Source organism: Trachypithecus francoisi, unplaced genomic scaffold (assembly GCF_009764315.1).
Source record: "Trachypithecus francoisi isolate TF-2019V2 unplaced genomic scaffold, Tfra_2.0 Lachesis_group18, whole genome shotgun sequence".
Lineage (NCBI taxonomy): Eukaryota > Metazoa > Chordata > Mammalia > Primates > Cercopithecidae > Trachypithecus > Trachypithecus francoisi.
In genome coordinates this window covers 40,259,490-40,283,336 of record NW_022681463.1, presented here as the reverse complement: position 1 = coordinate 40,283,336, position 23,847 = coordinate 40,259,490, and the positions used below count along the sequence as shown (strand labels likewise).

The 23,847-nt window shown below is 42.6% G+C and overlaps 1 protein-coding gene and 1 long non-coding RNA gene across 14 annotated transcripts in view; one reads left to right on the top strand and one right to left on the bottom strand.

Moving 5' to 3' along the window:
* LOC117063686 overlaps window positions 1-10,798 on the bottom strand; it is a 33,387-nt gene extending 22,589 nt beyond the window's left edge. The window contains exon 1 of the long non-coding RNA XR_004429037.1: window positions 10,626-10,798. This is a non-coding gene — a long non-coding RNA (uncharacterized LOC117063686). The remainder of the gene's footprint in view (window positions 1-10,625) is intronic.
* A 259-nt stretch (window positions 10,799-11,057) lies between these two features.
* LMO7 (LIM domain 7) overlaps window positions 11,058-23,847 on the top strand; it is a 223,679-nt gene continuing 210,889 nt past the window's right edge. For 12 of the 13 annotated variants that reach the window (XM_033177537.1, XM_033177536.1, XM_033177532.1 and 9 more), the window contains exon 1: window positions 11,058-11,498. In XM_033177537.1, the coding sequence (XP_033033428.1) occupies window positions 11,430-11,498 (69 nt within the window). In that variant the 5' untranslated portion in view covers window positions 11,058-11,429. The remainder of the gene's footprint in view (window positions 11,499-23,847) is intronic. The other variant, XM_033177541.1, reaches the window with a different exon arrangement.

Below are 23,847 nucleotides of genomic sequence, written 5' to 3'. Positions count from 1 at the left end.
CTAAAGTACAGATGCTCCCCAACTTATGATTTTTTGACTACGATGATGCAAAAGAGATACACATTTAGCCAAAACCGTACTTGAGTATCCATACAACCATTCGTTCCCTTTCAGTACAGTAGTCAATAAATTACATAAGATATTCAACAACTTGTTATAAAATAGGTTTTACAATAGATGATTTTGCCCAAATGTAGGCTAATGTACTTGTTGTGAGGATGTTTAAGGAAACTAGACTAAGCTATAATGTTTGGTAGGTTAAATATTTAACAATATTTTCAACTTATAATGGGTTTATCAGATGTAACCCCATCATACGTTGAGGAGGTTAATCTATATTAATCATATAGTGCATACTGTGCTTAAATATTTTCCCCTGCCTTTTTAACAAAACAATTTGAACTGATAGTAAGGTTATTTATCTTATCAAATAAAGTTAATGATAGATCAGGTAGAAAATCTTTTCCAAAACATAAACACACACACACACACACACACACACACACCACACACACATAATTTTTTTGAGACAGGGTCTCACTCTGTCACCCAGGCTGGAGTGCAATGGCACAATCTCAGCTCACTATGACATCTACCTCCCAGGTTTAACCCATTCTCTCACCTCAACCTCCCAAGTTGCACGTCACCATACCTGGCTAATTTTTGTATTGTTTGTAGAGACCAAGTTTCACCGTGTTGCCCAGGCTGGTCTCGAAGTCCTGAGTTCAAGCAATCCACCCACCTCAGCCTCTCAAAGTGCTGGGATTACAGGCATAAGCCACCACACTCAGCCAATATATTTTTAAGTGTACAATACATTATTGTCGACCATAGGTACTGTCCTTTCCTTTTTGAAGCTAAAATATTACTGCTATCCACCTAGTAGTGATAGAATAGGGGAATGAAGGGTTATTATAAAAACTGTAGTTTGAACTTTTATAGGAAGTAGACATTTCCTCTAATGTATGGGTTGTTTCATTTCTGAGTCCAATTTCAGAATGTAAACAAGAATTGCAAGTACAATTCTAAAGTACAGATGCTCCCCAACTTATGATTTTTTGACTACGATGATGCAAAAGAGATACACATTTAGCCAAAACCGTACTTGAGTATCCATACAACCATTCGTTCCCTTTCAGTACAGTAGTCAATAAATTACATAAGATATTCAACAACTTGTTATAAAATAGGTTTTACAATAGATGATTTTGCCCAAATGTAGGCTAATGTACTTGTTGTGAGGATGTTTAAGGAAACTAGACTAAGCTATAATGTTTGGTAGGTTAAATATTTAACAATATTTTCAACTTATAATGGGTTTATCAGATGTAACCCCATCATACGTTGAGGAGGTTAATCTATATTAATCATATAGTGCATACTGTGCTTAAATATTTTCCCCTGCCTTTTTAACAAAACAATTTGAACTGATAGTAAGGTTATTTATCTTATCAAATAAAGTTAATGATAGATCAGGTAGAAAATCTTTTCCAAAACATAAACACACACACACACACACACACACACACACACACACTCACACACACAAATGTATTTTAGGGAAAACTGTACTTGACTATTTTTATCTTTGATTATCCCTACTAAAGATATCCTTCTAGGGAAAACACAGACTTTATTTTTTTTTCATTTCATGGGCTTCAGGAAGAAAAGCTTAGTAAACACACATTCTCTCCTTCTTCGTTCCCAGAAGCTGCAATAGTTTATTTTAAAGCTAATTCTAGGGTAAGTCCTTTTGATCTCACTGCTATCACTTAGAGAATTATAATGTGGTTTTGCAATTCTAGCTAGAATGGGGGACCTTTAAAAAAGGTCTTGGATTTATGTTAAATGATTTTAGTTCAATGACAGGAAACCCCTCTACTTGTTAAAAAAAAAAAAAAAGAAAGAAAGAAAGAAAGAAAGAAACCTCCAAAAAAAAAAAAAAAAAAAAAACCCTTAAGACCTTTATAGTAGGAAGAAAGCAACCAACTGCTTTTCAAATTATGGGGTTGGTCCCATGTTTTGAAAGTTACCATCTCAGTTGATCTCTTAATGAGATGTCTGTGTACATGAGATGAAGGTCGATAAGAACTCAGGGGCTTCTCATCTATCCCTTCTCAGTTAACAAGCCAGTAGCTTCAGAAGACAAATTTATGACCCTTGCCTTCGTCCACTGTAGGATTCATCATTCTAAAGCTGCACTGGAAACTTCCTGGAGGTTTGTCTTCTTTTTGGAGGAGTGTTCTCATATGGGATTCACTTTGTCTTTCTCCTTTTGCTTTCTGGTGCATACATGTTTTCCCTCTTATGTTCATTTCTTAATCATTATCTGTAACATTTTGGCTTCTTTGTTCTCTGGCTTTGATTTCCAAATATAAAATTGAACCTTCCTGTCTGAATATCATTATGTAAGTACTGACAACATCACATCTTCTTATTACTGACACTGAAGATGTATTTTTTGTGGGTACAAATGGGGTAGAGATGGGATAAGTATAATTATTACTAAATATATTTTTAATCTACCTCCTAGGAGTCTTTCTTTGTGTTAACTAAGCTGTCATATAAGCATGAGAAATACACACAAAATCCATATGTTGGTTATTTCTGAGCTTATAAGGGCAGGCACCTTTTTGAATCATAACCAATGACAGTACAAAATTCAGTTCTTTTATTAGAAGAATTCTCACTGTATCTGCTTCCTCTTTCAATTATTTCCAGCCAACAGGACCTCTTCTCTTACAATCTTTGCCCAGGCACCATTCAGCCCCATCCCTTCTTCCTTTACAACACAGAGTAGCCTTTTTCTGCCCAATTCATCCTAACTCCTCTCCCCCACTACCCCACCACTTGCTGCAAGAAACTTGGGCCTAAGGTTCACTGTTATTGTAGAAAAGCATTTCCTGACAAAGCCAGTTTCTCTGTGTAGAATAGTTGTCCTCAACGGGGGGCTGATTTGCCCCCAGGGGACATTTGGCAGTGTCTGGAAACATTTTTGGTTATCACTTCTACAGGGATACTGCTGGTGTCTAGTGGGTAGGGGCCAGGGATCCTGCTAAACCTCCAAGATGCACAGGACAATCCCCATAACAAAGAATTATCCGACCCAGATTGTCAATTGTCTTTCTGTTGAGAGGCCCTGCTGTAAGGAAATTCTTGTATCAGTGGCACTAAGCAATGATATTTTCTATTGTGCTGTTAGCAATGCATTATTCTGTATGTTATGTTATAGGTTTTACATATACACATTCCAGATAATAAACAGTTGTTGAATACTAGATATATGTCAGGCACCAAGCCAGGTACTCTTAAATTGCTTATGGTTCAATGAGGAAAAGAGGCAATATAATACCTTGTGAAAGGGGCTATGATTGCATAGTGAAGATATGTCTCACCTCGCTCAGGAGGATCTGCTAAGCTTTTTGAATTCTGAGAAGGAAGAGCCTGAGTTGAGCCTGGAAGAACAGGTAAGAGAAAGCAAGGCAAAGCGAAGGAGAGAAACACATTTCTGGAAAAGGCAGAAGCTCAGGTTAAGATGTGGTTAGAGAAGTGGGCAGGAGAAGATCCCGAAGGACACCACTTAATGGGCTGGCAACCATCAGATGGTTTTTAAAGGCCACTGGGAGTCCTTTAAAGAGAGGTTAATTGGGGCAGGAGTGGGGAGTGTGTTGGTGGTTTAAGAGTTAGATTTCATTGTGGTTTTGATTTGCATTTCTCTGATGGCTAGTGGTGATGAGCATTTTTTCATATGTCTGTTGGCTGCATAAATGTCTTCTTTTGAGAAGTGTCTGTTCATATCCTTAATGATCGCCATAGAATGGCGATCATTAAAAAGTCAGGAGACAACAGGTGCTGGAGAGGATGTGGAGAAATAGGAACACCTTTACACTGTTGGTGGGACTGTAAACTAGTTCAACATTGTGGAAGACAGTGTGGCGATTCCTCAAGCATCTAGAACTAGAAATACCATTTGACCCAGCCATCCCATTACTGGGTATATACCCATAGGATTATAAATCATGCTGCTATAAAGACACATGCACACATACGTTTATTGTGGCACTATTCACAATAGCAAAGACTTGGTACTAACCCAAATGTCCATCAATGACAGACTGGATTAAGAAAATGTGGCACATACACACCATGGAATACTATGTAGCCATAAAAAAGGATGAGTTCATGTCCTTTGTAGGGACGTGGATGCAGCTGGAAACCATCATTCTCAGCACACTATCGCAAGAACAGAAAACCAAACACCGCATGTTCTCACTCATAGGTGGGAATTGAACAGTGAGAACACTTGGACACAGGAAAGGGAACATCATACACCAGGGCCTGTTGTGGGGTGAGGGGAGGGGGGAGGGGGGAGGGACAGCATTAGGAGATATACCTAATGTAAATGACGAATTAATGGGTGTGGCACACCAACATGGCACATGTATACATATGTGACAAACTTCAACGTTGTGCACATGTACCCTAGAACTTAAAGTATAATAAAAAAAATTAAAAAGAGTTAGATTTCAAGATCATTACTGTTTCTGAAATCTAACTGAGAGTGAATGAGAGACTGAACTAAGGTAGTATTAATAGAATTGACAAGACTGGGAATGGGGTTGGCATTGGGATGAAAGACGAAAAAGTCGTGTATGACCCTCAAATTTTAGGCATGGTGCCATTTACAGAGTCAGGAAAGGCAGGAGGGGATTGAAAGTTGTGGGATGAGGTAGAAGTCAAATTTGGACATACTGTCATCCCTCAGAATTTGGGGGAATTTGTTCTAGGATCCCCTGTTCATACCAAAACCCACAGATTCTCAAGTCCCTCATATAAAATTATGTAGTATTTGCATAAAACCTGCACGGTCCTCCCATATACTTTAAATCATCTTTAGATTACTTAATACAATACCTAATGCAATGTAAATACTATGTAAACAGTTATACTGTATTTTTTAACATTTGTGTTCTTTTTAATTGTCATATTGTTATTTTTCATTGTTTTCCCCACTCCATACCCCCTAGATCCACAGCTGGTTGAATCTGCAGATGTAGAACCTGCAGATATGGAAAGCCAATTTTATTTTTGTGTCATACAGATTTTCTTATTTATAAAAGTAATATACGTGTCTTTTGTAAAAACACTTGGAAAAGAGAGAGAGGTACAAAATCTCCACTCGGAAATAGCCACTGTTGGTGGCTGGGCACAGTGGCTCAAGCCTGTAATCCCAGCACTTTGTTAGGCTGAGGTGGGTGGATTGCTTGAGTTCAGGAATTTGCAATTAACCTGGGTAACATGATGAAACACCATCTCTACAAAAAATACAAAAATTACCCAGGCGTGGTGGCATGTACCTGTAGTTCCATGTACTCGGGAGGCTGAGGTGGGAGGATCACTTGAGCTCGGGAAGCTGAGGTTGCAATGAGTGCCACTGCATTCCAGCCTGGGTGACAGAGTGAGACCCTGTCTTAACAAAACAAAACAAAACAAAACAAAACAGAACAGAGAAGAAATAACCACTGTCAAAAGTTCAGTGATGTTTTTCCCAAATTGTTCTATGTGGCCAAAATTAAACATTTAAAAAATACTAACCCAAACTAACCCAAACTAAGGTGCTTTATACACTTCTTTCCTTTCTTTCCTTCCTTTCCTTTCCTTCCCTTTCCCTTTCCCTTTCCCTCTCTCTCTCTCTCTTTCTTTCTTTCTTTTCTTTTCTTTTCTTTTTCTCTCTCTTTCTTCTTCTTCTTTTTTTTTTTTTTTGTATTTTTAGTAGAGATGGGGTTTCACCGTGTTGGCCCAGCTGGTTTCAAACTCCTAACCTCAGGTGATCCACCTGCCTCAGCCTTCCAAAGTGTTGGGATTACAGGCATGAGCCACCATGCCCAGCCTGCCTTTTTTCACTTTGCAATATATTTTAACTCTTTCCTGTGCCACTGAATGTCCTTTTACATTTTTTTTTTCCTTTTTTTGAGACAGAATCTCTTTCTGTTGCCCAGGCTGGAGTGTAGTGGTGCGATCTCAGCTCACTGCAACCTCTGCTTTTTGGGTTCAAGCAATTCTTGTGCCTCAGCCTGCCAAGTGGCTGGGATTACAGGCGTGCGCCAGTATGCCCAGCTAATTTGTGTACTTTTAGTAGAGATGGGGTTTCACCATGTTACCCAGGCTGGTCTTGAACTGCCGAGCTTGAGCAATCCACCCGCCTTGGCCTCCCAAAGTGCTGGGATTATAGGTGTGAGCCACCACACCTGGACTCTTTTTACATTCTTAATGACTGCACAATATCTCACTCTATGGAGGAACCATAATTTACTCCACCATCTCTATTGTTAGGGGTTTTGGTAGCTTTGGGATTCTCATTATTAACAAGTCATGCTTGATGCCATCACAGGTTGTGTCCTCAGAAGCTGACAGAAATGGCATTGGAGGTGTAAGATATTAACTAGGGCTAGATTCCTGTGAATGGAAGAGGGAAGTGTGGGCAAGGGAGCAGGTGAACTGTGGTGCAGTCCTGCAGCCTCAGCAGACCCCAGGGTCTACTGTAAAGGCCTATGAGTGTTGTCCCATTGGGTGGAAATGGCTAGACTTTTATAATCTTGTCATTCACTGACCAGATGAGGGCTGTCCTGGGAGGGGAAGGACCTCAGGTGAGGCTGCACTCTGCAGCTGAGGCCAACTCTGAAGGGGCTGATAGCTAGGGGTATCTGTTGACCACATTCTCCAAGGCTGAGCAGCAAATCCTCCTGTGAAGCAAGTCCTCCTATGACACTCCTATGGGGCATGTCTGTGTCTACCACCATTACTTCATTCTGTACATCTATGTTTGCTCAGGTCCTTGGTATAAATTCCAAGAAGTGGAATTGCTGGGACAGAGTGTGGGCATTTGAAAAACTTTTTATGTTTATTGCCAAGTGACCTTCTAGAAAGATCGTACCCCTTTCTCCCATCAAGAGTTAATCACTAATGCATCAATATATGACAATTGTACTTTTTTACATTTTTAAATATTGAAAGGTATCTCAAATTCCTTTGGAAAATAAATACATATTTTGATGTTTTGTTGTTGCGAATTTCATTTCAAACTCCTAAGGCAGGTGCTGTACTTTTCTCTACAGAGCTGTATAAATCTTCCCAGAAGGGTAAAACATTCTAATGACTGATATTAGGAGGCAAAGAATTATATTTGGGTCTTCTGAGTTGCAAACTTTCAACATTAAAGAGGCCAAGCAGTGACTGGTGCCTGAGCCGACTTGAAACAGGATTTGCAAAATCCTCCAGCCTTTCCATATAACTATTTGAACAAATACATAAAATTCCTATTTTTTAGGAAAAATGTGACACACTGTTAGGAAGAGAGACCAAAGGGAAATAACCTTCAACCTTCATTTGTTGAGCGTCTGTTCTAAGCAATGTCTTGCGCTTTTATATCCACCATCATATTTAATTCTCACAACAATCCTTTGAAGTATTATCACATTATTCAGATGAAGAAATGGAAACTTAGTGATTCTGGTAGCTTGCTAATATTGTAAGGCATTCAGATCCTCAAGGCTGTGCACTTCTTAACATTCTGGGCTGCCACCCCCAAAGCTAGTTACACAGCAGGGGCTTTAAATGGTATAATGTATGTATATATTAACTCTAAGAATAATAATCCTTGTGAAGCTTGCAGAATGTCCTACTGGACTGAATAGTGCATAGGATTCAGCATCTAGAATTTTAAAATTTTGTATCACTTATAACATCTAGCACATATGAAAGGGTTTTTTTTTTTTTTTGAGATGGATTCTCACTCTCTTGCCCAGGCTGGATGGAGTACAGTGCCATGGTCTCGGCTCACTGCAACCTCCGCCCTCCCAGGTTCAAGCGATTCTCCTGCCTCAGCCTCCCAAGTAGCTGGGATTACAGGTGGCTGCCACCATGCCCGGCTAATTTTTTTGTATTTTTAGTAGACACGGGGTTTTACCATGTTGGCCAGGCTTGTCGTGAACTCCTGACTTAGTGATCTGCCCGCCTGGGCCTCCCAAAGTGCTGGGATTACAGGCGTGAGCCACTGTGCCTCGCCGCACTTAAAAGTTTTTGAATAGCCAACAAGAGAGAAATATCTTCCCAGTTTCTTTCATCATTCCATTTTCTTTTGGGGTTTGGCCTGATCAGAGTGTAGCCAGGAGGCGAAGAGATGGTTCAGTCAGTGGCCTCCCTTTCAGCAGGAACAGTTGTATTCCTGAAGCTTGCTTGTCAGCTTTTTAAAACAGACCCACAGACTAGAGATAGTGCCAATAAAAAGTGGCTGAACAAAAATGAACCTAATAAAAACCATCACCCCAATCCGGAAGAATGTGGGTGGTGAACTGTTTACTCAGAAGAGATAGGTTCCAATCTAGCTTTTAGAGCTAACTTCCAGAGCACAGGAAGTACAGAGAGAAGAGAAATATGTTGAAGACACCACAAAGAAGTCTAAGATAAATCCAGAAGACAGTCTGGTTTTTCCAACAAGGCACTGTCATTCCAAAAAAAGGGGGAGTACGGAGGAGGAGGAGTCTCTTCTGGGTTAAAAAAGATGCACTCAAATGCAATGGGTGGTATCATGGATTAGATTCTGGTCTGAGTAAGTCAGCTGTAAAAGACATTTCTGGGTCAGTTGGAAGAATTTGATATGAGTTGATAATTATTGTTAGTTTTAGTTAGGTGTGAAAATAGCATTATGTTTATGTAGGAAAGTGTCTTTTTTTCTTTTTTTTTCTTTTTTGAGATGGAGTCGCGCTCTGTCGCCAGGCTGGAGTGCAGTGGTGTGATCTTGGCTTACTGCAACCTCTGACTCCCTGGTTCAAGCGATTCTCCTGCCTCAGCCTCCCGAGTACCACCACCACGTCCAGTTAACATTTTTTTGTGTGTATTTTTAGTAGAGAAAGGTTTCACCATGTTGGCCAGGATGGTCTCGAACTCTTGACCTCGTGATCCACCCACCTCAGCCTTGCAAAGTGGGAAAGTGTCCTTTTAAAAATGATATGTATATGGTACCATATGGGGTGAAATTTCCTATCTTTACTTTAAAACTCTCCACCAGGTGTGATGGCTTAGCACTTTAGGAGGCCAAGGCGGGAGGACTGCTTGAGGTCAGAGTTTGAGACCATCCTGGACAACATAGTGACACCCTTCTCTCTACAAAAAATACATAAATTAGCTGGGTGTGGTGACACTTGCCTGTAGTCGCAGTTACTTGGGAGACTGAGGCAGGAGGATCGCTTGAGTCCACGAGTTCAAGGTCACAGTGAGCTATGATGGCGCCACTGCACTCCAACCTAGGCCACAGAGCTCTTAAAAAACTTAAAAAGCAAAAAAGAACGGGAGGGTGTGGTGGCTCATGCCTGTAATCCCAGCACTTTGGGAAGCCGAGGCAGGTGGATCATGAGGTCAGGAGATCGAGAGTATCCTGGCTAACACCGTGAAACCCCGTCTCTACTAAAAAAATACAGTGGTGGGCGCCTGCAGCCCCAGCTACTCGGGAGGCTGAGGCAGGAGAATGGCGTGAACCCAGGAGGCAGAGCTTGCAGTGAGCCGATATAGCGCCACTGTACTCTAGCCTAGGCGACAGAGCGAGACTCCTTCCCCAAACAAACAAACACACACTTTGGGAGGCCGAGGTGGGTGGATCACTTGAGGTCAGGAGTTCGAGACCAGCCTGGCCAACATGGTGAAACGCCATCTCTATTAAAAATAAAAAAACTAGCCGGGCATGGTGGTGGGCACCTGTAATCCCAGATACTCGGGAGGCTAAGGCAGGAAAATTGCTTGAACCCAGGAGACGGAGGTTGCAGTGGGCCGACATGGTGACACTGCACTCCAGCCTGAGCGACAGAGTGAGGCTCCGTCTCAAAAAACAAACAAGTAAATACAATTTAAAAAATTAAAAAATAAAACCCTCCAGCAGAAAAGGTGATAAATAAGGCAAAAGGCAAATAGTTGTTAAATACAGACGCTAGGTTTTAGGTAGTATTCTAGTAGTCTCTGCTCTATAATGTTTTTCTTCATAAAAAGTAAACAACCAGAAAAATAAGAACAAGGGTTTGCTTTCGTTTCAGCAGAGTACAAACTGGTCTTTATCTTCCTCCAAAGATAAAGCCATCAACCTGTGGCCTGGATAGTGCCTCAGGAGCGTGGAGTGAGGGCCCAGGTTGCTCAGACAGATGAGTAGACTCCTTTGTGGAGACCTGATTTGAGCACTGGTGTGAAAAGGACCCACGCCCCGCGGCCCTGCACACCTACCCAGGGCCGCTACGGATACCGCATAACCTGCCACTTCGCTGTCCCCTGAGTGTCCTTTAAACCACGAAGGGTGGGAGTTCTGACGCTCAGCGCGAGGGCGATCATCAAACAGCCTAAAGTGGGCTGAGCGGGCGGGAAGTGGGGAATGCAAGGAACTCTCTCGCTCGCTCGAACCCTCAGTGGCGAGCCGTGGTGGAGGGGCAGAGACCTTCCTTCCACTGCACTGGAAGTCGGGCGGAGCGGGGGTCGGACTCCGCCGTGGGGAAGCGGCCGCACGTGCCAAGGCCACGACCCTGCTCTGCAGCCCAGAGGGCCCGGCCCCCGCAGGGGGCGGGAGCGTGGGAGGGGAGGGCGCGCACCTGGCGGCGGGGGCCGGATCGCAGCAGGAGAGCGGGTAGCGGGCTCTGCTGGCCCGGGCTAGGTGAGGGAGGCGGGCCGCGCTCCCCAGCGGGGGAAGTTTCTTGGCCGGGAAAGGCCAAGCATACAATTGTGTGCAGCTATTCTTGGTATGTCAAGCGGGCCGGGCGGCCGCGAGCAGGGAGGGCGCCGCTCTCAGTGGCCCGGGAGAGGGCAGCGGCCAGGCGGGAGGGTGCGGGAAGGATGCGGGCACGGCGGCGCATCCCCTCCGGGCGCGGGCCGCGGCCCCTGGCGGACAGTGGCATCCCCTGGACTAGACAGTCTGACCGCAGAGGCGGCCGCGGCCGGGAGCCCCGGGGAGCCACGGGAGGTGCGGACGGAAGCGGCGACTCGGCCGGCCCCGGGCGGGCGGTGGGGTGGGCCGGGGCGGGGCCACCGCGGGGAGGACGGCCGCGGCGCTGCGACTTTTGAAGTCCAAACTGTCGTCGGGGCTGGTGCCGCGCGCTGCCTCCGGGCGCCCGCTTCGCCTCCCGCGTCCTGCCTGGCTGCGCGGGTCCCCGCGGACCTTGGGTCGCTTTCAGGAGTTTAGAGAAAGCCGGGTCTTCACGTTCTTGTAGGTTGCAGACCTTAACGAATTGCAGAGCGCAACAAAGGGAACGAGAACCCGGGCGCCTTCGCAGCCGGAGCGGAAGCCGGAGTTGGCTGCGGCCCGCGTGCCCTCCCTGTCCGTGGGGCCCAGACGCGTGGGGACACCCCCGCCCCTCCACGCATCCACTGAGTCTCTCTCTCCCTCCCTTGTCCTAGCCATGGAAGGGCTGGAGGAGGCAGAGGCCAACTGCTCCGTGGCGTTCGCCGAGGCTCAGAGATGGGTGGAGGTGAGTGCCTTTCACTGCTCTCCCTTCCGCAGGTTGTTGACTGCCTCGGGGCCGTCGTCGCGAGGTGACTGCAGCCCCGGTCACTCTGCACTTTAGCCTCCTTCGGCGATCCAGCCGGCGTGAAGAAGCTGGTTTGCTTGTCCACTTTTGGGGACTCTGCGGGTTCTGCCGCTCCTGCATCTTAATGTCCAGCTTAAATTAGCGCTGCCCTAAGCCCTGGCCCCCGACGGTGTCACTGGCTTCCTAGGGCAGAGGTGGGCCCTCGCCCGCCGGGTGTCGGCACCGCGCGTCTGGGAGGAGCAGGGCGGTCGGCGTCTCTGCGGGGCACAGCCTAGGGCGCGCGGTGCAGAGCTGGGCCAGGGCTCTTGGGTGCCTTCCCTCGGGGTGCCTAGAAGTGGGCATGTCCACCTTATACCTGAGAAGCCAGTGTATTCAGTGTGGAGGGGGGGGAGCGGAAAGGAAGGGTGGGTGGCAGGGCAGGTGTAGGAGATAACACACGAAGGCCCACCTGGAAGAGTGATTTCTCTGGGGCCACATCCAAGCACAGGGAGAAGGGGCCGGGACATGTGCTTTTTCATTTTCAGCTTTGATGAGACTGAGATTCTAGGGTCACTCACTGAAGAGTTGTTACCCTCCCAGCTGTGTCTCACAGACAAGATCTTCCATTCCCTTCTTTCCCCCTGAAAAAGAGCGGGTCTCTTCATTAATGCCTTGGGGCTACATTTATCTGTAGAAGGTTAACATCAGGACTTCTAGCCGTTATTCTACTGGACGCTTTTAAAATGAGGCACAAGTCTTCTAAGCAGATGTGAATCAGGAACAACTGCTGAAAATTGTGGCGTGCATCAGCCCTGCAGTCATTTAGGAGTTATTGATGCCACGTGCTGGTTTAGTTAAAGTATTTAAAACTTTGAATTAGGCTTAAAGATTATTCCACGGAAAAAACAACATGTTTAAGAATTCTAAAGCGAACAGTAATTGAAAATAATTTATTTTTCCTTAAAGAAATACAGGTATGTGTGTGGAAAGAAAGAAACTTTAAACGTTACATTTCTTACGCTAAATAAAGGAATGTGAAATGTGAGTAGCATTACCCACGGGACAGTAGGGAGATCTAAGGAATGAGCTTTTAGTGTCTTTTTAGATTGAAACTTTGGTCCGAAGGTGACTTAGAAAGATGTGAAGGGAGGGGCATGGGAAGTTGAGAGAAGAATAAACACTGTATTTTGAATTGAAATGAGAGTGGAAAAATTCCAGCAATATAGTTAAGAGAAATAACTTCCCTCATTCATAAACTTTGAAAAGCCAAGACTTCCAACTGTAATTTTCCACTAGCAGTGTGTGTTCTGCATAATTTTAGAAAACAAACTTGCCATTTTGTGTTTGAGTGTTGGGGATTGAGGGAGGGAGAAGGGGAGACATGGGGACATGTTTTGGCCATACATGGTTTCTGTGTGGAGTTTGCATCTGCGTGCTTTGTATTTGCTTCAGGAAACGTGAATACGAATGATTTCACACGCTTCCCTTTTTTTAGTATGCACATTTTGGAAAACGATGAATTCCTTTTTTGTCCCTGCTTGCTCATAATTATGTAGGTTTTCTCCAAGAAATTTGTATGTAATGAACAGGGGAAAAGTGTATTGTGATAAAAGGTATCATTGCGCATAGTACATGTGGTCTATATTCACTGTCATCGCAGTCTATGTAAAGGTGTTTATCAGCAATGATTTGGCACCTCTATAATGTATTTTGTTCATCGTTAGCAGAGAGCTGGATCTTCCTAAAGGTACTGTCATATCCTTTTAATATAGTTAATGAAATTAAAATTATTATTTTTTTCATCCCACTTGGAGCGAGGCAGTATGTTTGTCTTCATTGTGTGTATGTGAGTAATTTACATGTCAGATACTTTTAGTATACTCTGGGCATTTGAAATGACCACAGTGTGCTTACTGTTAGGGCTATTTTGTTTCTCCAGTGTCGACGTTTATCTCTCTTGTCAGCTTTGCCTTAGCCACCAAAGCACATATTTTAAAATATTGTTCTTGCCAAAAGAAGCAGGATGAATGACTCTGTCATTGCCGCAACCTCTTTAAGAACCCCTAATTTGAAGATAAAAGGTTGATTCAAATGTGTATTTGTAAAGTATTATTTCTCTGGCTTGCTGATATTCTTGCTACATTTTGCCCTATTCCTTTACACATTACTGAAATATAGGAGGGTTTTTAAATGTATATATTGTATATGTATGTTCATATATACATATGTATTATATATTCTATATGTATTATATATAATCTGCTACTTGTATTCTCAACTGCAGCTTTGAGTACCCCAAAGTCAACTCCAATATCCTTGTAAAGTTTTGAATGGTGACTGGACTCCATGTCAGCATCTCCTTGCCATTTCCATTTTCTATCTGTGATTTTTAGTAGCTAATGTCTTATTCTCATAACCAAAGTTTATTTTTTAGAGTGGAGGAGAAAGAGTGAGGTAAGAGCTGGTGGTTATTCTTATTCTGCCAATTATTATCATTTTATGAATCTTGTTTTTATTTATTTCAAATTGTGCTTATAATACTTGGGTATACATAAAAACTGGTTTGTCTACTCATGCTAATTTTGCAATTCAAAACAAATGTAGGAAAGCTACCCTTTGAGATAGCTCAACATGATGACATTGGATTATTACGTGGTTGGAAAGGCTGTTTGAAACATTAATAATGTAGCAGGGCTGGTTTATGATTAAACACTAGTTTAAAGCCAAGTAATGGTTTGAAGGCAAAGGCAGAGGGGAAGCTTGATTCTAGCAAGGCTACGCAGTGGCTGATGAAGTGGTAGAAAATACAGCCTGGACTCTAATTTTAGTTCTCTTCTGCAGTACCTTTTAATTTTCTATGCCTAATAGTTGCCATTGTCTCTCTGTTTTGGGTCATCTGAAAGCCATGTGGTAAACAGACAAAAGACTGATGAGATTGAAACTGGGGTATGTAGCACTTTGCATTGGCTGGTCACGGTTTTCTAATCTGTAAGTTAATGTTGCTATCTAGGTTGAGGTTCAAATACAATAGTAATTTTTATGGCTGGAGCAGAACAGGCTAACTTAATTCACCACTTTTCTGCTCACCTGCCCTTCCTGTTATCTCTGGATTGGATTTTTTCAGTATTGTTGTCACCCTGTAAGGGATGTCAACCTGAGCTCATTACCAAGTCTGGCACTAGAATATCAGTCCTTCCTCACTTCTAATTGGTCTGTTTCTCCACCTGCCCCAAGTTTTATCCTTCGGGAATGTGCTGTTCACCACCTTTTAACTTTTTTTGACTTTGGTGCTAATGGAAGTATTTTTAGTAATTATATATAATTTCAATCAACAGATATTAAGACACTATGGTAAATATTTGTTAAAAATTGTAGTGTTACAAAGCAATTCTTACACTAGCTGCTGCAGCTAAAATCATTTTAAAGGGTTGCATGTGAAGGACTTGTAGTCTGAGTCTTCAAGTGATTTTAGTTGCAGCAGTTAGTGTAAGAATTGCTTTGTAACACTACAATTTTTAACAAGTATTTACCATAGTGATTACAAGCGTGAGCCACTGTGCCTGGCCCAGGCTCTGATATTTAAATCCCGTAGGTCTCAGGTTTTTCCTCTTAATCTCCCCTGGTGGTTGTGCCAGTTAAATGGATGCTGATGGTAGAGCAACAGATGCTCCCTAATCCGCTGCTTGTGTTTCTTCTTGCACAGAATGCAGTTTTGTCACCTCCATGTTTTTGTATGGATGGAATACTTGTTATTCCTTGTAACCTGGTGAACACCTCTTCATTCTTCCATACTTGGGCTAAAATCAACCTTTATGTGAAGCCTTCCTGAAATCGCCAAACCTCCAGCCACACGCATTCCTTTCTCTCCTGTCTTACATAAATCTCTTTTTGCATTTTGTGGTTCTATTCGTTTTTCTATATTAGTCTATGAGCTAACTGAGGGCAGGAATCGTATTTATTGCTTGAGTGTTTGGCATGGTGCCTGCTAAATGCTTGTTGAATAAAAGCACGAATAAAGTTGTAACCTTAACAACACTACAAAATAGGATTTTAAGGACCAGAACTCATTTCTTCTTCCAGTGGGAACTTGCTTCAGTGTCTTAAGCTTTATTGGTTGTAGTTGTTTGGTTGGGACCGGCTACAGGATGTGTCTTCATCTGCATGCCAGTATGTACTCGTCTATTTACTCAGCATTTCCTCTTCTACCTCAGCCCTCTTCCTGAGTCACCTTACTCTACTGCCCTCCACTTGATGATTTCCCTCACAGGGACTTACATTTATCATCTCAAAAATACCTACTGTGTGCCAGGCACTTGCTGGGATTATAGATTCAGTCACCAAATTCTTAGCCCTTACCTGGACCTTCAAAGAGAGGCAGCCCCCATGAGAAGCAGATGCACAGACAAACCCAGCAGTGTCGTCAGATAATGAAGTTCATCCGGTGCACTGTGATGGCATTGGCAGCCCGAGTCCACCTGGTGAGTCAGGGCAGGTGCACAGAGAAGGCAGCATTTGAGCCGAGGCTGCAGTGGGGCTAACCCATCTGTGCACTAGGCTGGAGCATTTTGGCCTTTTTTAACTTGTCGTGTGTGAAATCTTGAAGTTGCTTACAGCATAGCTTCCAGACATTGCTCAGCGTAATTTATTCTTACTGAAGTACCTTACTGAGGTAACGTTTTACCTACAGTGAAATGCACTGATTTTAAGTATACCATTGTAGGAGTTTTGTCAGACCTATATGCCCAAGTCACCAGAACCCAGTCAAGATGCAGAATGCTTTTTATCACTCAAGAGAGTTTCTTCCAGAGAGCACATGAATCTCCATTCCTTTGGTAAGCGTCCACTCTTTGATTTCTACTACTATGGATTTCTCAAGGTAAGTTTGAATGGCCAAGAAATGCCTTAATACTTATTTGTTTCTTTTTTCCTCTCACTTTTTTCTTTTACTTTTGTTTTCTGAGACAGGAGCTCACTCTGTTGCCCAGGCTGGAGTACAGTGGTGTGATCTTGGCTCACTGCACCCTTCGCCTCCTGGGTTCAAGTGACTCTCCTACCTCAGCCTCCGAGTAGCTGGGACTACAGGTGTGCACCACCATGCCTGGCTAATTTTTTTTTTTTTTTTTTTGGTAGAGACAGGGTTTCACTGTATTGCCTAGGCTGGTCTCAAACTCCTGGCCTCAAGTGATCTGCCAGCCTTAGTCTCCCGAAGTGCTGGATTACAGGGCATGAGCCACCACACCTGGCCCCATTTTTTTCTTTATGCAGTGTTTTGTAATTTCTTGAACACAGTATCTTTATATGGGAAATAAAGTATCCTAGAAAAGAGAGGGGTGGCAAGAGATGAGGGAGCTCATGAAATCCTCTTGGGAAGGAACTGATTTACACAAATAGGAACCAGGGCAGGAATGCTGTTAGAATAGCCTGACTCCAGGAAGTGTAAACAGATATGTCAAAGTATTTCCTGATGAACTGGGAGGGTTCCAGTGCAGTGTCAGTCATTCTGGATTCTTGCAATGTACTGATGCATTGAAAGATAGAAATGGACTTATTTCATAAAGTGAGGAAAAATGCAAAGAACTTGTAGCTTTAATAAAACAGGGTGTCAGCCAGACATGGTGGCTCATGCCTGTAATCCCAGCACTTTGGGAGGCTGAGGAGGGAGGATGGCTTGAGGCCAGGAGTTTAAGACCAGCCTGGTCAACATAGCAAGACCCCATTTCTACCAAAAAAAAGAAAAAAGAAAAAAGGTGGCACACACCTGCAGTCTTGGCTGCTTGGGAGGCTGAGGTGGGAGGATAGCCTGAGTCTGGGCAGTCGAGGTTGTTGTGAGCTGTGAATGTGCCACTGCACTCCAGCCTGGGTGACAGAGTAAGACCCTGTCTCTAATAAATAAATAAATAAATAAATAAATATTCTTGAACCAGTTAGAGAAGTGGACCCACTGGGTGAAAAAGAGCGAATGATTGATTTATGGTTCTTGACACACATGATCAAGATACCCTCTGCAACTTTTGTGGCAGTTTGCAGAATGAGCAGGGGTTGAGGGCACCATTTTCTCCATATTCTGGCCCAAATTAGAAATTGTTATTTGTATTTTCCCTCTAAATGAACAGATGAAAGACACATTGTCCTATCTTTTTTATCAGATTATTAGAGATATTAAACATTTATGTAACAAATGACCCATTGGGTTTCCTCCAATGAGGAAAGATGAAGCTGAGAAAAGGACGGTTCTGTTTCCTCTTAAGCCACAAAAGGCTCAACAAAGTCACAATTGGCCCTTGTGAAGAAGCCTTGAAACCTTGGTGTTTCTTAAGCCATTTGTAAAGCATAAATCTTAAAGCTTCTCCTAGGCTTAGAGAAAAGAGGAATGGTGTCCTGGATTGGACCACAGGGAGTATGCCGATTTATTCAATCTGTGTTGGTTCTTGTCTTTTGGTGCATTGCTCTAACTCTCTTTCTCTCTGGATGCCAAGAGTGCTTTGGGTAGTGAGGGACTGCTGTTGAGACTAAACACCCCATTCACCTTCCCCCTTCCTGTTAAGATTGCTTCTCAATATACCAGCATTTGACTTACAGAAACATACTAGCTTTGTGAATGCTAGTTAAGAAAAGCAAAGCAACATCAACATATTTGCCCAATTCTTTTAGTGTGGAAGAAATACACCTTGCAGGTGAACTCGTTCTTCTAGTTAGCATCTGCAGACTGAGTTGTTTATGTTGTTCCTGTGCCCCAGAGTTCCTGACAGAATGTTTCCAAATACTTGTTGAATGAATGAACGTTTTGTATCCAATCAAAAGGTTCGCCTATTTAATTGATGTTTCCAGATCTCCTTAAGCCTGTTAGGAGAAAAATGTGTTAGAGCTGGAGGAAATGATAAATTATGCATGCCTGTACTTTTTAGTTTCAGAAGGTATTAAATAATGATTGGTTGTATTTCTTTGAATACAACTGCAGGTTGTATTTTTTTGAAAACATGTTTGATGTAGTCAAAGCTCTTAATAAGGCTAATAGCTGTCATATATGCACAACTTTGAAACAGAGGTTTAACACATTCAACCTGTGGCTTTGCTTAAAGAGATGGACAATAGCAAGTTCTACTCTGATGAATTACAGCACAGTCCCATGAACAGCCTTTCCAAAGATTTTAAAATACCCCAGTAGTATGCTCAAAGATTGGTTCTCATTCCTGGGTACAGAATGCTCAGTTTGGTGCTTGAGTGCATTTTTATGTTGGTATACAGCACTAGACCTTCTGTCTGTCTTCAAGCATAATGGGGATTGTCATGTAGGAGAGATTAGGAAATTTTGTATGGACTCAGAGGGCAGAACTGGTAATAACTGGTCACAGTGAGACTTTTGACTCAGTGTTTTGAAGATCTTTCTATGAATATAGCAGTGCCCTACACTAGATGAGCTGATTTGAATAGCAAGTTACCTGCTAGTGAAGTATTTGTGTGTATATGTGTGTGTGTGTGTGTGTTTTACAAAAGAAGCTGAATAAATGACAAAGCAGCTAGTATTCTTGAGTTTCTACCACATGCATGACATGTGGCAAGTGCATTATACCCACATACCTTGTAATGAAGGACTATTCTTACCTGAGGGTGTTCTTTACCACTGAGGGAAAAGAGAGGTGAGAGGTAAAATAATTTACTCAAGGAAACACTAGAAGTAGTAAATGCTGATTGAGGATTCGAATGCCCACAGCCTGCCCTCTTAGTCATTATATACTCTGCTGCCTGGGAGGGGCACTGGCCAGGTAGTTCATCATTGTTCAGGAATTTAGAATCAGAAAAGAATGGGCTCTCTGTTCTTGTTCCACCTAAAGCTGTAAGATTAGCGATTTTTTTATACATGACAAATCCTATACAACTTCCGCTCACCAGCACAAGTTCTTTCTTGTGATGTTGGTGCCATATTAGTACATGATCATCAAATATACGTAAGTTACAGAATTGCCAATAGATATTTTTTTCTTTTTTAGAGATAGGGTCTTGCTCTGTTGCCCAGGCTGGAGTGCAGTGGTATGATCATAGCTCACTGCAGCCTTGAACTCCTGTACTCAAGCGATCATCCCACCTCAGCCTCTGGAACAGCTGGGATTACAGGCACACACCACCACACCCAGATAATTTAAAAATTCTGTCGTAGGGACAAGGTCTCGCTTTGTTTCCTAAGCTGGCCTTGAACTCCTGGCTTCAAGCGATCCTCCCACCTCGACCTCCCAGCCTCTTGGGATTACAGGTGTGAGCCACCATGCCCAGCCAGATGGACACTGTTGAGCAATTGCCGACTTTAGGTTTATATGTTTGACTGTATTTTAGTGATTGTTAATGTTCAATAAATCATTTAAAGTATTAAAAAACAGAAACATTTTAATATAACATTGAGTTATACTTTGAGCTGGAATAGGAAATAGATATCTAAGTAGTTTCTTCTATAATTTATAAAAGTATTACCTTCTCTCATGTGACCTACATTTCTGTGGTTCATGCATACCAAAAATTGTACAGATAGTTATTGTATAGTGCTTCAAAATACATGTCATGTTTTTGATTAGGATACTTTTTAGTTAGTGTTTTAGACTTGTTAGTACCAAAGCTGGGACACTGATGAAATTTTTTTGCCTTCTTGACTGGATTGAAATTTGATCTAGATGTGTGAACAGGGAAAGAAATATCTGAGTTATTTTGTTATACCACCATTTCATAACATTCAAAGGAAGGGAGGTCATTGCCAGCCTCATTATAAACTTTCATTGTGACTTGGCCCGGGAGTTTGAGGCTGCAGTGAGCTATGATTGCGCCACTGCACTCTAGCCTGTATGACGGAGTGAGACCCTATCTCAAAAATAAATAAGTAAATAAATAAATACAGGAAGGAAGGAAGTTCATTATGGAATTAGTTTTTCTCATGAGAGTTTAATGTTTTTCATTCTACATGAAGAAGGGGACAATAAGCAAACATATTGCCTCTGCACCAGTATCAAACGCATTTGGAATTTACCCTGTGTTATGAAGAAAATATTGTCAGTCTATCAAAAGCATCAGATAGAGCTGGTGATAGCTTCCTTCTCAAACCCTCCATTGCCCTCTAAGTTTTTCTTCTATTTCACTTGGTATTTCTAATTTTTTTGTGCTCAGTCCTCCTAATTATTGTCATCAGTGAATGTGAGAACATCCAAAGGTTCATCTTCCATGTCTTCTTTTCTTTGTCTACAATATCTTCCTAGCAGGTGTTATCAAGTTCATATGTCTTCTCCACGCTGATTGCTTCCATATTTACATTCCTGACCCTGACCTTGTCCCTAAATTTTAGTAACTACTCAAGATTTCCCACTGTAGGTCTGATAAGCATGTCACGCTCACTGGGTTCTAAGCAAAACTCGTAGTACTACTCCTTCCAGACCCCTTCCTAGTCTTCTCCTCATCTCCCCAATGTTTCTGTCTTAGCAAATGGCATCATTGTTCAGCCAGTTGCTCAGGCTCCCAAATTTGAAGTCATTATTGACTCTTGTTCTTTTTTAACATCACACCACACATCTAATCTGTGAAGAAATCCAACTGGCAGTCTTTTCATATATATCCAGAATCTGACCACTTCTTGCCACATCTGCCATCACCTTTCACCTATGCTGTTGCAGTAGCCTGGACTCCTTGCTCCCAAATAGCAGCCAGATTCCTCTTTAAAAATGTAAGTCAAAGGCCGGGTGCAGCGGCTCACGCCTGTAATCCCAGCACTTTGGGCGGCCCAGGCGGGCGGATCACGAGGTCAGGAGATCAAGACCATCCTGGCTAACACGGTGAAACCCTGTCTCTACTAAAAATACAAAAAATTAGACAAGCGTGGTGGTGGGCACCTGTGATCCCAGCTGCTCAGGAGGCTGAGGCAGGAGAATGGCGTGAACCCGGGAGGCGGAGCTTGCACTGAGCCCATATTGCGCCACTGCACTCCAGCCTGGGCGACAGAGCAAGACTCTGTCTCAAAAAAAAAAAGTTAGAAATTATACATCCAACTCTGCACCCTCCTCCCCTGACAATGGCTTTCCATTACATTAAGAATACAGTCTGAATTTTTAAGGCAGTCTCTAGGGCCCCACATGATCTGTTCCCTGCTTGCCTATCTCATCTCCACCCCTACTTTTCCACTTGCTTACTGTGCTCATACTGGTTTCCAGCTGTCATTCAGATGTACAGAGAAGGGTTTTACCTTTTTTTAAAATAAAATTTTTTTGAGACGGAATTTCGCTCCTGTTACCCAAGGTGGAGTGCAATGGCGTGATCTCGGCTCACCGCAACCTCCACCTCCTGGGTTCAAGCGATTCTCCTGCCTCAGCCTCCCAACTAGCTGGGATTACAGGCATGTGCTACCACACCTGGCTAACTTTTTGTATTTTTAGTAGAGACAGGGTTTTTTCATGTTGGTCAGGGTGGTCTCTAACTCTCGACCTCAGGTGATAACTAACACATGCCTCAGCCTCCCAAATTACTGGGATTACAGGCATGAGCCACCGCACCTGGCCTGGGTTTTATCTTAAGGTCTTTGTCTTGCTGTTCCTTCTGCATGAATACATTTTCTTCATTTATTCAGGTCTTAGCTTAAATGATACTTCCTCTTCCTTCCCACTGCCATTATCCTCCCTTGTCACTCCGTACTCAGATTTCATTGCACTTATTATCACCTGCCTCTGCATTATATATATGTGTGTGTGTGTGTGTGTGTGTGTTTGTTTTTGTTTGTTCTGCTATTTCCACTAGAATATAAGTGCCTTATGTTCTATAAGGACTTATTTTGTTTTCAAGTCGTGAATAGTGCCAAGTATTTACTAGGCACTCAATAAATATTCCTGAGAAAAGTAAGTGGATGAATGAACAAATACCTTTTAATTCTTTATAGTTGAAATCTTTCCAGCCCTGTGACATGATTCTTGGTTATGCTTCATTCAACAAGAGAAGTCGGTTTTGTTGTATTAGTTGGGTTTCCCCCTGCTTTTTCAAGTTCTATTCTAGAGTGAGCAAGTTTTGAACATGTTTTTTTTTGAAAAAAAGCAAGTTTAAACCATGCCAAATTTACTTTATTTAACCAATTCTAAAGATGCCTGAAAGTAAGCAAGTATCATAAAAAAAAGTCCAGCCAAATTTGAAGATGAGCCTTTTTAGCTGAATACCCTGTGCCGGGGGATAATACATCATCATGAAACTTTGGGGTATTATTGATGAAAAAGATTTCACAACTCGCTGATTGGGTTGTGTCCTGCAGTTTGAGCATGGTTTGTAGTCATAATCGGAGACAGAGAAGCAGAAAATAGCTTTACCCTGTTTAAAAAAAAAATAGAAACTTTATTGAGAACAGGAAAGTTTCTATCATCTGCTCCAACTTAAACATCAGAGGCCCGTCTCATGCTTTGAAAGGGGTTGCACTTTATACCAGTTTTTTAAGGGAATTATTCTGAAATGGCACACAAAACTGAGGGTGGAGGCTTTCAAAAGGGTTTTGTTCAGAAGTGAAGGGAAAAGGGAAGTTCCTGATCTGATTTTGTACAAACTGATTTCCTCTTTTCTTTCTTTCTTTTTTTTTGTTTTTGAGACAGGGTCTCGCTCTGTCACCTGGTCTGGAGTATAGTGGTGCAATCATAGCTGACTGCAGGCTTGAATTCCTGGGCTCAACTGATCCTCCTGTCTCAGCCTCCTGACTAGCTGGGGCTATAGGTGTACCGCCACACTTTGCAAGTTTTTACATTTGTTTTGTAGAGACAGGGTCTTGCTATGTTACCTAGGTTGGTCTTGAACTCCTGGCCTTAAGCGATCCTCCCACCTTGGCCTTCGAAGGTGTTGGGATTGCAGGCATGGGCCACTGCTCCCAGCCTAACTTGTTTTTTATGATTGTTTCTAGCTGTTACTTGAATTAAAAGATATTATTATTTTAAAAAATCATTTAATATATATATTTTTTACAGATGAGAAAAAAGAGGTTCAGAGAAGCTAAGTTTCTTCCCCAACACCATGCAGCTGATGCCGGCAGGCCCAGCATTAGATCTGTCTAATAGAAAAATCAAGCTCTCAACCCCTTCATTCATCTTTCTCTGTTTCTCACCCTCCCTTACATAGCCTTGTCTGTTGTTTGGCATGTACACATCCTGTTGTGATATTGGCTATTCCATGTATCTGCCTCTGTCTTACTTCCTTGTTTCACAATGTTAAAAAGCGTAGAAAAGTGATTGGACTTAATATGGCATGTAGTGTAAATTCACACTGAAGTGTAAGTAGATACTATTAAATAACTTTCTTGTGTTGGGGTGGGACAGGG